Source organism: Cicer arietinum, chromosome 8, assembly GCF_000331145.2.
Source record: "Cicer arietinum cultivar CDC Frontier isolate Library 1 chromosome 8, Cicar.CDCFrontier_v2.0, whole genome shotgun sequence".
NCBI classification, from domain to species: domain Eukaryota; kingdom Viridiplantae; phylum Streptophyta; class Magnoliopsida; order Fabales; family Fabaceae; genus Cicer; species Cicer arietinum.
In genome coordinates this window covers 2,734,517-2,748,475 of record NC_021167.2, presented here as the reverse complement: position 1 = coordinate 2,748,475, position 13,959 = coordinate 2,734,517, and the positions used below count along the sequence as shown (strand labels likewise).

Below are 13,959 nucleotides of genomic sequence, written 5' to 3'. Positions count from 1 at the left end.
TGCGACATTAAACAACTATGAAATAAGCACCTTAGACCCCTAAAATTGGGAAGAGAGAAAAAAATAGCATTAGAAATATCGACATCAAAGACAAAATAAGCCACACCTCGATTTCCACTGTCAAAAGGTTTTTTGTAAAACTATTTAGTAAGTTAACATAAACTATTTAGAATTATATCCAGTGCAATGTTTGGAAATAATAAATAGTCGTTAGGTCACACTATAAGAAACTAAAATTCTCAATAACAAAAAATGACCTATGAAGAGGTAAAATAAATCACCACAAATCAATAACAATTACGACATGCATATACATATGGAAACAAAGAAACAATATAGGAAAAACAACTTTCAGTAAAAGCTAGGGAAGATCTCATACCTTTTGGATCATGAGGAGAACATATGGAAGTAAGTAAGTCGTCATTTGACACGAGTTTAATGTTTAACCTATTTAAGATTTAATTTGGTCTGATTTATTTCATAAAAAAATCAAATAATTTTTTTTAAAGTCTTTTTATTTAATTATGTTAGATTTAAACTTTTCGAAAGGTCTATTATGTTTGAAAGACTGATTTCTTTATGTAATAAACTTTTTTGGTTTAAATATGTTTTTAATCTTTACAATTATAATTATTTTTTATTTTAATCATCGTACGTTTTTTTGTTTGACTTATATCCCTGTAAATAGAGATTAATTTTATGGCCGTTCAGTCCAATTTCTGTTAAAAAAATTAAGACATAGTTAAGAATTTTTTAATAAAAAATTTGATTATTTTTTGAAAGGGTGACCAAAATTGAGAACCTTAATTTCTATTGTCTCCCTTTTCACATCTCCACCTTTTCTCTCTTACTCTTCTCACGACCTTTTCACCTTCAAGGAGAAAATCAAACGCCACTCCTAATGTATATGTTGTTATCCAACTCGCAAGGACGCAAACTTGCACCCTTTTCTCATTTTTTCTTGTTTTCCATTTGCTAGTTTCATTCTTCTTGTATCCAGATCGCAATATTTGGTTGTTTTAAAATCGATCTGATGTTCGCGATTTGAGTTATAAGATATAAGTTATGTGCTTCATAGTTGCATGTTGGAAATGAGATGAGGGTAAGAAAGAATGTTTGAAACTTTTGACATGTAATTCATGAAGCTGAGAAGTGGTTTTATAGCTCTTTATGTTTTGTTGGAACTACAATAGTACAACTATACTAACAAGTTCTTGTTTGAATATTAGAGGAACATAATAGAAATTAGGGTTCTCAATTTTGGTCATCCTTCAAAAAATAGTTAGATTTTAAATTTCTAATTTTTTTTTTATTTAAAAAAGTTTAACGGTGTTAGAATTTTGTTTCTAACAAAAGTTAGAATGAATAACTATTTTAAAGTGAATTTGTATTTGCAGAGATGTGAATCAACAAAAAAACTTACGATGATCAAAATAAAAAAAATGTTATAATTGCAAGGACCAAATACATATTTAAATCAATCTTTTAATATTTGTTTTGCTATTTCAATTGACTTATGTAATACTTAAAATGTATTATAGTTGAATTTGACTTATTGTTTACTTATTTAAAATCTATGATCTTGTTATGATGTTATTGAGTCTCTTTCTTAACCTAAGGTTTAAGGCCTATTTGGTTATATTATTATTATTAATTTTATTTTTTTTTAATTTCAATTGCCCTAACATATAACAAATTAATTGAGGACTTATATTTAGTATAGTTGTAGATTGATAGACCTTAAACTTATTTAATTATAATTATATTTAAAGGTTTTGATATGAAAAAATTGATAAACTTTAAAAAATGTCAGGTTAGATTTCAAAAAAATGGTATATGACAAGTAATTAAACCATACTCAGGTTTTAAATTTTCAAAATATGTCAAGTCTGTTTAACTAAGTGTTGTCTAGCCTCACCTATTCCATTTCCACTTTTAAAGAGGGAGTATGAGAATCATCCACACTAGAATAAGAACAATCACACAAATGAGTTGGCCACTATATTTTAACTAAAAACCTTAAAGAAATGAGTTTATGGATATCTTATGCAACTATCATTTTTTGAAGTAATATGTGACCTCTAACTCACACTTACTACACAATAATACAAAAGAAGAGAGTTGTGGTGAGAGGAAGAAGAATCATAAATTGAAAGAGGTGAAGAGAGAAGGAGAAAAGAATATCGAATCAAAGGTTAGGAGTGACGAAGAAACAATGCTTTTGGGCCTATTTTATATTGGGCCGTGTGATCTAGAAAGCCAATGTTTCTGTTGACTGATATAAGAAACAAAGTTTTATTTCGCTTTATGAAGGAGGATTGGAGTCTATTGGTTTAATTTTTGACACGTATAAATTGTTGCTATTTGTCTAAGCTACATGTGTTTAATATTAACATTAAGATTTAAAAAGAAATAAAAATCAAATGTGTGTTAGCTGACATAACTGTACAGTTAACTCGTGGTACTGTGAAAGTTCATTAAACATCTATTAATAAAATTAGTAACTACAATGATATTTATAATGAGCCATTTGTTAAAGATTTAATTTTTTTTTTTACTTTATACTTTTAAAAATGTTTTATTTATTTATTAAAATTTACTTAAAAATAACATAAGTCTTTTAGATTCATTTGTTATTAAATAAATTTTTTGTAACATTCAATAACTTAGATATTTATTATTAAAGATTTTAATATAATAAAAATCACATTTTTTTTAAAAAGGTATATTTAAAAAATGATTTTTATGAAGAGTTTCTCAAAATAGTTTTTCATTTTAATAATTTTTAGAGATTTTATCATCCAATTTTTTTTTTTATAGAAAATAGATGAAATACTTAAAATCATATTTTAAAATAAACTATTTAATTCAATTATTCATTTTAAACTTTATTAAATAAACAAATGTGCTCAAGATCTTTGAAGTGGTCCATTAATCTCTAAACGGAGGAAATCTTTCTTTTATTTTATTGGATATGAACCTATTTATTTAAGAATTTTTTTTTTTGCAAAATAATTTTTAATGGTATTTTATCTTTTCGTTATAATATTTTTTAAAATTTAAGAATTTTAAAAATAAAACTTCAAATTATATATTATGTGATCTTTAAGTTTTACAAAAGTACTTGTTTGATAAGTTTTTTGTGTTTTTTTTTTAACATTTAAGTCCTTTAAATTGTAAAACGTGTACAATGTTTTTATTTTAAAAACATTCCATATTAAATTTATTTTGAAGAATTGGAATATCTTCATTCCATTCACCATATTTAAACATTTTTTAGTAACAATTTAGATCAAAACTCAAAAGTTCAAAATTAAAACTATTTGAATTGAACACTTGACTAGGAGATAACTCTCCATTTTTTTGTTGTGTTAAATGAAGATAAATCTTGTTTGCTGATTTTATTTTTTTTTTACATTGTATTCTTCGATTGTTTCTAATAAATCTAAGTTTGTTGTATAAGATTGTATAAAATATCTATGAGACAAATTTTAAGGGGGATCACTTTAAAATTTCATCAACGATAAACGTTATTTCATGATTTTCTTTATTTTTAAGATTAAAAAAGTGACTTGATTGATGTCAATTTAATAAATAAATAAAAAATGTATGTGTCATTGAAAATTAAACTCCTCAAATTAATATTAATTAGATCACTTACAATGAAAATTGTAAAATTCTTCTTCTAATAAGTATCATTAATCATTATCTAAATTTCAAATGATTTATAAACATTAATTGACAATAATAAATTATATATTATGTTGATTCATTGAATTGTGATCGTCACTTCAACAAAGAAAAATGGTTGCTATGGTTGCTATATATTATAGTGTATAATTTGAATAGTGAACCATTTTATGGGGAAATATGTTTCTACAGGCATAATGGATAGTCCCAACCATTTGACTTTGAAATTGTGAGTAGTGTACATATTTCTCATTTATTGAATAATTAATAAGTATTTTTAATCCTTACAACACTATATATTATTTGTAAATATACGAGGGTTAAAAATAAACATCTCAAACAACCAAAGACTTCTCAAGAGCCACATATTTCCGTAGATATTTCAACAAATTAATTAAAAGCACAACCAATAAATTATTGAAATCGTTAGATATTTCCAGCTTGGATCCTCGGGCGTTGCCTAGCTGTCAATACAAAATCATCAATTATCATTCTAAGATTCCATGTTGTGAAAAGAAGAATTCAAGTTGAATTAGGATGATGTTTTTTTATTTTTCATTTTTCATTGTGTGGATAGTAAAATTCTAAGTGATGAATATTGATAATCACAAATTAATTATAATTCCTCCCTTCAAAAATTTAATTTTTAGATTGTTTACTCCACTTTCAAAACAACTTTAAAACATTAAAAGAATTAAACATTATTTAATGTTTCTACATTTAATTAATTCTAAACATGTAACTTAGAACACTTGTTAACCATGAGAAAAAGGAATCAAAATGTTTCTTTTTTATTTATTTATTTTATACAAAGTTTTTTTAATTGGTTAAACCATCAAAGAAAAGTCATTTTCCTTAAGCTTAGCCACATAACAATGCTTCTTCATTTCCTCTCCTTAAAATATAATCAAAAAAATATTTATTTAAATTACTAATTCAATAATCGACATGTTTATTGAAGTTAGCTAAGAATGGAAGAGGTGGAAACACGTAAACATTATATTCATGACCAACAAGTTTTTATTTTTTTGCACTTTTTCCACTTTTCATTTTGGACCCACCGAGGTCGACAACTTTACTACTCTACAAAATGTCGATATTCTTTTTCATAATAAATAAACAAATTAAAATAAAATAAACAATAACCTTGGTTCTATATATATATTCTTCCTTGTCCAACACAAAATATATTCATTCTTCAATTGCAAACAGAGCTAACACAAAAAATGGCTCTAACAACTCGTTTTTCAATTTCTTTGATGAATAAAAAAGACACAAGAGTCCTAAAATCTCTAGATGATATTTCTACCAAAGTTTATTTACCAAAAATGAAACCATTGTTCCATATAAAAGCAAAGAGTTCAATGCAAGAATCACATTTCACAAAGGAGAACAACAAAAACAATCAAGTAGTAAATAAAAACAAGAAATCAGACAACATTACAGCGCCATCGGTGACTCATAATCATGACGATGATTCGAATAGAGTGCCTGTTTTTGTTATGTTGCCATTAGACACAGTGTCAATGGGAGGAAATTTGAATAAGCAAAAAGCAATGAATGTTAGTTTGATGGCTTTGAAGAGTGCTGGAGTTGAAGGTGTTATGGTGGATGCTTGGTGGGGTTTGGTTGAAAAAGATGGTCCTATGAAGTATAATTGGGAAGGTTATTTTGAGCTTGTGCAAATGGTACAAAAGCATGGCTTAAAGCTTCAAATTGTTATGTCTTTTCATCAATGTGGAGGAAATGTTGGAGACTCTTGCAGGTATTAAAACATATTCTAATAAATTAGTTATAAGTTTGTTAAAGATGTGTGTGATATTTTATCCCTTGTTTAATTGTGATTCTTAAATATGATGATACAATTACTAATTGTTTATTTTATACTAATAGGCTTACAAGACCAAAAATAAAAATCTGAGACTAATTTGGTTTTTATTGATTTTTTGATAGCATTCCTCTACCTCCTTGGGTGTTGGAAGAAGTGAGCAAGAATCCTGATCTTGTTTACACAGACAAATTAGGGAGAAGGAATCCTGAATACATATCATTGGGTTGTGATTCAGTTCCTATTTTAGGAGGAAGGACCCCACTTCAGGTTTACTCTGATTACATGAGAAGTTTCCGTGATAGATTCAAAGATTATTTGGGCACTGTTATCATTGTAAGTACTTCTCACCAATTTGCTATTCAATTTTTGGAGTTAATGAGTATAGTATTAAGATTTAAAGGATATATATTATTGATTTTACAATCACTTCTAAGAAAATAAAATATATTATGTCACACTCAATATATTAAGGGTAGTAATAAGATGAATTTTGTAAGTGTATGAAGTTCTAATTAAGACCAAATTCATTTGCAGGAAGTTCAAGTGGGATTAGGTCCTTGTGGAGAGCTGAGATATCCATCTTATCCTGAAAGTGATGGAACTTGGAGGTTTCCAGGAATTGGAGAATTCCAATGCTACGACAAGGTACAAAATTCTATAAACGATGTTAATATTAATTGAACTATTTTTTAACTATTAGTTCAAAATTACAAAATTTCTCCCATGTTACATAATTACAAAATGGCAAATTTTAGTCTAGGACTTTTACTTGAAAATGATTCAAAACTCCAACAATGAAAAAAGTTGGTTTAAGAAAAAGTAAAATTTAGCAGTCATATTTATCTTTATTTTTAAGGTTGAGAGAGTGAATTGATTGATGTCCGGTCGATAAAGGCAATAAAAAACAAATATATATTTCATTGTCACTTAAAAGTGAACACGTTAAACCGATATCAATTAAGTCAAGATTTCAACCGTATAGACAAACAAAATCGTAAACTTTTACTTTTAAATAGTGTTATCGGTCATTATTAGTATTTCCGATGATTTTTAAACATTTGACCGCAACGAACCTTATATTGTGTTGGTCCACCAAATTAGTTTGTATTATAAAATATCTTGATACTAAAAAGAAATGACTTATTTGTCAAACAGTATATGATAGCATCCTTGGAAGCATCAGCTGATGCAATTGGGAAAAGAGATTGGGGAAGAAGTGGGCCCCATGATTCAGGTCAATACAATCAATATCCAGAGGACACTGGATTTTTCAAAAGAGAAGGAACATGGAACACAGAATATGGAAACTTTTTCCTTGATTGGTACTCAACAAAACTTGTAGAACATGGTGAAAAAATCCTAGTATCAGCAAAAAACATATTCCAAACAAGTGAAGTAAAACTCTCAGCCAAAATAGCTGGAATTCATTGGCATTACAACGCAAGATCACATGCAACTGAATTAACAGCAGGGTATTATAACACAAGGTATCATGATGGTTATTTACCAATAGCAAAAATGTTAGCAAAACATGGTGTTGTGTTGAATTTCACTTGCATGGAAATGAAGGATAATGAACAACCTCATCATGCTAATTGTTCACCAGAAGGGTTGGTTAATCAAGTTAAGAATGCAACAAAGATTGCTGGTGGAGAATTAGCTGGTGAGAATGCATTGGAGAGATATGATTCAAGTGCTTATGATCAAGTTTTGAAAACAAGTGGTTTAAGTGCTTTTACTTATTTAAGAATGAATAGGAGATTGTTTGAGGGTGATAATTGGAGAAACTTTGTTGAGTTTGTTAAGAATATGTCTGATGATTGTTTGAGACAGAGGCTTTCAGAATCTGATTCTTATGGGACTGATCTTTATGTTGGACATATTAAAGGGATTAAGAAGGAGGATCAAGCTCAAGAAATTGTTCTTGTGTGAACAAAACAATTAATGAACACATTGATATTGTATCATTGTTGGTGGGTCATGTACTCATGTGCATAGTTAAAAGCATATATTAAATTTTAGAGAGAAAAAAAAAGTAGTAGTGTGTGAAAAGGAGAAAAACAGAAAAGAAAATTATGTATTATTGGTGTATTATAGGAAATAAAATTGGCATATTTTCAAGCCAATATCTAAGATCACCAATATTTTAGTTCATGTTATGTAAAACATCAATATGTACTCCTATTTAATTTTGGAAACTAATGTTTTCCATACTTTTTTATCATCAATATTTTATTTCATGTTAAATAAAATAAATTTTTGGTTTGTCTAATTGATTAAATATTAGAACAAAATTCGATACAAAAAATAAACAAAATGGTAAAACCTAAACAATAAAATATAATATTTAATAATGAAGTTTGATCAAATATGCATACATCTCCTATAGAATAGATGTATTTCGTCTTATTATTAATGAAAATTATTAGGGTTTACAGTCTCATTTGTTTTGTTTGTTCGACTGTATCCACTTATCAATATCTATGAATCATATCTAAGGTATGCACAAAACCACTGTATTTATTTTTAATATATATTATTTATGTAATTTTAGTATGCAATTCTATCTAGCAAACACCGGGAGAATCCATACTCATGAGAGGAAGGGGTCTCCAAATTAAATTTTCAAAAACAAATATGAAAAAAACAAAAAATGGTGTTTGTGCATATAAATAATTAGATTGCTTATTTTACAACTTCACCATCCGTGTTTTGTACCAAAGAGTGAACTCGGCTTATGTCTTATGTTCACCCTTTACAAAACTGTCACATTGATTCTTGCACTTTGTGATTTAAATCATTTGTAACAAATAGTGTCTCTCATATGTAAAAAGTGTGTGAATAGAAACTCTCCTTTTATAAATCTTCAAATCCAAACAAATTATTTCATCAATTTATTAAAAAAGAGAATTGACCAATAAATAAAATAAAGTTTTTGTCAGCAAAAAATAGAATTGAGTGTTTTGTAAATTAGAATTTTGAGATAAAGGGTTTAAAATATTTATGCACAAAGAACAAATTCATCAGACAATTAATATTAAAAAAACCAAAATCATTCATAACATGTGGTAGCTATGTTAGGTAATTAATTACTATAAAAATCTAACCCTATGCCTTTTGGATTTGGATTTGCTGCGATCATCATTATTTCCACGCAGTCAACACGACAGTGGACATTGGATGGTGATATGACGGTCTAGATTACAATGCATATTTTATTTTATTTTATTTTTAAAACTGAACTATCAAGCTTAAGAATTGAGCCATTTGATCTTGATTCACACCTATGATGTGCTGAATGGGTGGGTTGCTGACTGATTGCAGCAAATCCAAATCCAAGCTTTTTAGCTATTGCTCATTGACTGTAATTGGCATGAACAGCAAGTTATAGGGACGTTATTTGTGAATCCAATACTCAAAACAGCTTTGCAAACTACATTTGAAGCCTCATCAATTTATCTTGGAACCAATCTATGATTAATAAAATTATCAATGCAACATTTTGAACCATCTTATGACAAGGGAATTAAATAATTCAAACAATTGTTAAGGTTTATGAACATTGCAATGCTTTTTTCAAGCTTTCCACTATCTGACTCATTGATGGCCTCTCTTCAGCATTTTTTTTTAAACAACTATCAGCCAACTTGGCAATTTTTCTAGCTGCATCAAGAGAATATTTGTTTGTGAGTCGAGGGTCCATTATCATGTTGAATCTTCTACTGTTAGCAGGATAGTTTTTAACCCAATCTATAAGCTTTTGTTCCACTTTTGGAAGACGTCTTTCCAATACTCTTCTTCCTGTGAGGATCTCATACAGTACCACACCAAAACTCCAAACGTCACTCTTTGATTTTAGATGACCTGTTTCAATATACTCTGGTGCTGCATAACCCCTTGTCCCTACTACCTGATAACAAAAATGAATTTTGGTGCACACATATTGTTAAAATGTTAATATCTTTTAAGAATATATAATGGTTAATTTCAGTGGTATTGCAGTCAAATAGATAGTCAAAGTAATATTTTTTAAACCAGACCATACTGGATGGTTCAACCATACACTGTTTTAACTAGATTATTTGATCGGTTTGAGGCATTTTGGTCCTGTTCAAGCAGTTTAAAGTAATGGAACCATAATTCAAAAGTCTCACCAATTCGATTTTTAATTCGATTTTTAAAGTATTGGTGAATCTAGTATCTAAAGTTGAATAGATAGTCCACTATGAAGTCAAAGTTGAATAGATAGTCCACCATGAAGTCAAACTTACTGCAGTAGAGACATGAGTCTGATCACCTGTTGGGCCCTCCCTAGCAAGACCAAAATCTGAGAGTTTGGGATGGAATTGCTTGTCCAACAACACATTTGAAGGTTTGAAATCTCGGTATATCACCTTCCCAATAAAAAAATAAATAAAATAAAACAATTATAAGTCAAAGTAGGTGTTAAGTATTCAGATGGGCATTAAGAAAATTCAAAATCAGCAGAAACATTTTTATATGTCTTTCGTTTCCATTTTATTCTTCCCATTAGGCTAGTTGAATTAATAGATCTATATTTTATAGTATTATACATTTTCAACAGTCAATATCGTGTCTGCCATGTATGTTTCTTTAGTTCTACGTGACAAACAAAATGATTTATAAAATATTCTAGGAGAAAGTGATCCCAAGAAATATATATAAAGTGGAATCAAATAGTCAATCTTTTAAGTACTATTGGTCAAAATGGTACTAGTCAAAGAGCAACACTAAAGAGAAGACTGTGAATGTTAGTTTATTAGTCTACAACTTATAATAATAAAAACTGAGGTGTGCATACACTAACCACTAACCAAACAAATGTTAAATAGAGGTATATTATTTTTTATTGAAGCACTCACACACATAAAAACTAACATGTTACCACATATAGTAATTTGAGAAAATTAATTAATAAAATGTAATCACATGTATGGTGTCGTGTTGGAGTCAGACAGACTCCGACACATGTCAGACATCAGACACACCTTTAATCATAAGTGTTGGTTACCTGAATCTCCATTCCTTCATGTAGATATTGTAACCCTTGAGCAGCCCCAAGCATGATTTGCAATCTGATTTTCCAAGGCAAAGGAGGTAAAGAACGACTGAAAAGGTGATCATCTAGACTTCTATTAGACATGAACTCATACACTAACAACCGCTTGATTCCTCTTTCATCGTCTACAGAACAGTACCCCAAAAGCTTAACCAAATTCGGGTGATTCACAATGCTGAGAAATTGAACTTCTGCTAGCCATTCCTTATGCCCCTTTTATATCAAGAAGAAAGAAAACAAACATGAGAAAACTGTATAACACATTTCACACTTTAAATACAAGTATTGCTATGACTCAGAAACAACATAACACAATTGACACAGTAAATTCCATTTCCATTCCAAAGTACTTATACTGATCATAAACTACGAAGGAACCACAAATACTATTAGTAGTACTTCATATTGCCACCTAGACCAATTTGTTGGGTGGGTCAAGAGGGATCCGGGTATATCACATCAAGCCGAGAGCAAACCCACAGTTGGATTGGACACTACATTTTTTCCTTAAAACTTTAATGTATTACATATATGAATCATCTTACTTATGTAATGCTCAACACCCACAAATCCAAGAGGAGACTCTTACTCGCGCTTGATACATTAACACAATCAAAACAATTGTATATTGTATTGAGATTTATATATAACAAACTTTGCAAGGGTACAATATGAAAGCTATTTCAACTATTGTTTTCTTTTTTTTGCAATTGCAAATGTTATTAATTAGTATTATCAATATTATTAGTATTTTGTTGAAAATAGAGATCAGACTAGCGACTTGCTTATCATTTAACTCTCTAACTCCCCCACTCTAGCTACTAAACAAACTATTTCAACTATTGCATTGCGAACCCGGGACATTGTAGTTGTATATGAGTTTCTGGTGTTACCTATACCATTTCATCTATAGACAAAGAAAAACTGAAAAGATAAGAACTAGTGAAGAAGCATGTGTGTATATATATATATATATATATATGTGTGTGTGTGTGTATACCTGAAAGCCAAGTGTGTTGAGTTTTTTTATGGCAACCGTGTCCGTAATTGGGTTACCTATTCCATTTTCATGAGTAATTGTTCCTCTATATACTTTCCCAAAACCCCCCTCTCCTATCTTCAACACCTTATTGAAACCATTTGTTGCATCCACGAGCTCTTGCAAAGTAAAATCTCTGAAATTGTGTTCCCTCTCTTTGCACAATTCTTTTATACTCCTTGGCGATGAATGCGCGATATTAGGCCCTTGATTTTTCTTCTTTCTAATGTTTAAATTTAGGTCTGATTTTGATTTTTTATTGAAGAAAAAACACTTCATATTTCTAATCACAAACTAAACGAGAAAAACAGAGTTTGTAAGAAGCGATTACTGAAACTGGAAAAATGAATGGAAGTGGGAGAGAATTGGAAATTATAAAATTTTGAAAGGGATTTGTTACGTAAAGTTAAAGAAAGACGTGTTGGAACCCGCGTGAAATTACAGAGAAAGTGTATTAACTTTAACCGGGAAAAAAGTTTAGTTTATGATGATAGATACCCTCAGATAAAGTCATTTGAATGATTGACCCATTTTAAGAAACCAGTATTTCTACAATATAATGTCGATTCAATGCTTTTAATTTTGAAGGATAGATATTGCTTTTAGTTGTTTTATCGGACATTAATCAATCAAGCCACTTGCACAATTTATCATCAAATACTTGTTGATGATGAATCTTAGAATTTGGTTTGAAGTATTAATTTTATTATATTATTTTATTACATGCACATAAATAATCTTCATATTTTAAAATCAAATTTTTTTAGTTTATCAATTATCACATTGTTATGGTTTTGGTCTCATGTCATATTTTTATTTGAAATGCGGTGATTTTTAGTCTAAAAATAGTTTTTTTTTTATATCTTTAAAGCAATCATTTATTTTCAAATTGATAAGAAAAATAATATATAGACATTTTTATTTTTAAATGACACCTTAAAAGTAAAGGTGATATGATAGGTTGATGATTTGATGAGAAGAGGGAGATAGATAAATAGAAAAAGAAAATTAGATGTTGAATTAATGTTGAAAATTGATCTATGTATCGTGGTTGAATTTATAATTAGATAATACTAGGTGAATAATATCAAATTGATAATCAAATCAATGTTTCATAGTATATACAAACTCATGACCAATTTTAAATAATTAGGATAAATCATAATTGTTATCCTTGAAAGTATATAGGCATTCGTTTTGGTTCTTAACTCAACAACAAAATTCAAATTAGTTATTGAATCATTCAAATGTCAATCGATTTAATTTTCAACGTTATAACGACCATTGATTATTTTAACAGTAAATTGTATATTTCGTGAATTTTTATGATAATTAGTTGTATATTTGAGGAATAACTATAATGATTCGATGACAAATTTAACTTTTTTTTAGTTATGAACTATAATAACAATGTCATTTACTATTCGAAACTACTATTATGATTTATCTTATATAATTATAATATTTATTATTGATTTATTTATTTTACCACTTTTCACTTTAGAGAAGTTTAATTCCAATAAATAGATGTTAAAAAGTTCAATTTTAAAATAGTGAGATTATTTTCATAAATGTAAATAGAAACAAAAATGCAATTAATTATAATCACCTTTGAAACATGGAATATGACTTAGTATCCACACCACATGCTCTGGTGACTTTCAAACTTTTTACTGTTTCGAATTGTACGCTCTACGCTTCTAGGAGAATAGGAGGAAACTGATAGGGAAGTGTTTGAAGACAAGAAAATCAAAGAAATACTACCTTTGCTTCATCATTTATTAGTTTATTAAGATAAATATCCAATGTTAAATTACAAATTAAGATAAGCTCATTCAAAATGTATTCTTAGGTTTATTTTATTTTATTTTTGTCTCAGAAAATATTTATATTAACAATAAATTTCAATTCAATTATAATTTTTTGACTAAATAATTAATTTTTTTTACGCATTTTATGATTAAATTGTTTAATTATGAATTATTGCCATTGAGTATTTTATAATGAAATATTTGATTTTAAATATTATATTAGACAATTGTAAACAAAATAATATAAACATTAAATTGTTAGGTCAAATTGGAGCTCCATTATTACTTCCCACATGACTAAGAAAAATTGTGGAGCTTTTAACCGTAAATGTAAACTATGACGAAAAGACTTAAAAGTTCAAACTTTCAAGTTGCCATGACTGCCCAATAGATAAATAATGAATGTACAAGACCACGATTTAATATAAATAATTTTTTGGAAAATATTTATAACTCAAATAAATATAAACATATTTTTAGAAGTAGATGTTAATAATTAATTTATTTT

The 13,959-nt window shown here is 28.2% G+C and overlaps 2 protein-coding genes across 2 annotated transcripts; one reads left to right on the top strand and one right to left on the bottom strand.

Moving 5' to 3' along the window:
* Window positions 1–4,838: 4,838 nt before the first annotated feature.
* Window positions 4,839–7,793, top strand: LOC101494122 (beta-amylase 3, chloroplastic). The gene is made up of 4 exons (XM_004511695.4): window positions 4,839–5,455; window positions 5,644–5,854; window positions 6,056–6,166; window positions 6,677–7,793. The coding sequence occupies exons 1-4, from the start codon at window positions 4,917–4,919 to the stop codon at window positions 7,451–7,453; spliced, it is 1,638 nt and encodes a 545-aa protein (XP_004511752.1). The 5' UTR covers window positions 4,839–4,916; the 3' UTR covers window positions 7,454–7,793.
* Window positions 7,794–8,906: 1,113 nt separating this feature from the next.
* On the bottom strand, window positions 8,907–12,091 carry LOC101493799 (probable serine/threonine-protein kinase PBL19). Its single transcript, XM_004511694.4, has 4 exons — window positions 11,602–12,091; window positions 10,554–10,814; window positions 9,793–9,915; window positions 8,907–9,431 (listed from the first exon to the last, which is right to left on the bottom strand). The coding sequence occupies exons 1-4, from the start codon at window positions 11,917–11,919 to the stop codon at window positions 9,075–9,077; spliced, it is 1,059 nt and encodes a 352-aa protein (XP_004511751.1). The 5' UTR covers window positions 11,920–12,091; the 3' UTR covers window positions 8,907–9,074.
* Between the last annotated feature and the right edge of the window lie 1,868 nt (window positions 12,092–13,959).

Bases quoted from the DNA above. Each gene is read 5' to 3' on its own strand.
- LOC101493799 (XM_004511694.4), bottom strand. From the start codon at position 11,919: ATGAAGTGTTTTTTCTTCAATAAAAAATCAAAATCAGACCTAAATTTA. The intron at 10,815-11,601 runs GTATACACACAC...TTGATATAAAAG, and splicing joins TCAACACACTTGGCTTTCAG to GGGCATAAGGAATGGCTAGC. The intron at 9,916-10,553 runs GTAACCAACACT...TTTATTGGGAAG, and splicing joins ATGAAGGAATGGAGATTCAG to GTGATATACCGAGATTTCAA.
- LOC101494122 (XM_004511695.4), top strand. From the start codon at position 4,917: ATGGCTCTAACAACTCGTTTTTCAATTTCTTTGATGAATAAAAAAGAC. The intron at 5,456-5,643 runs GTATTAAAACAT...ATTTTTTGATAG, and splicing joins AATGTTGGAGACTCTTGCAG to CATTCCTCTACCTCCTTGGG. The intron at 6,167-6,676 runs GTACAAAATTCT...TTTGTCAAACAG, and splicing joins AATTCCAATGCTACGACAAG to TATATGATAGCATCCTTGGA.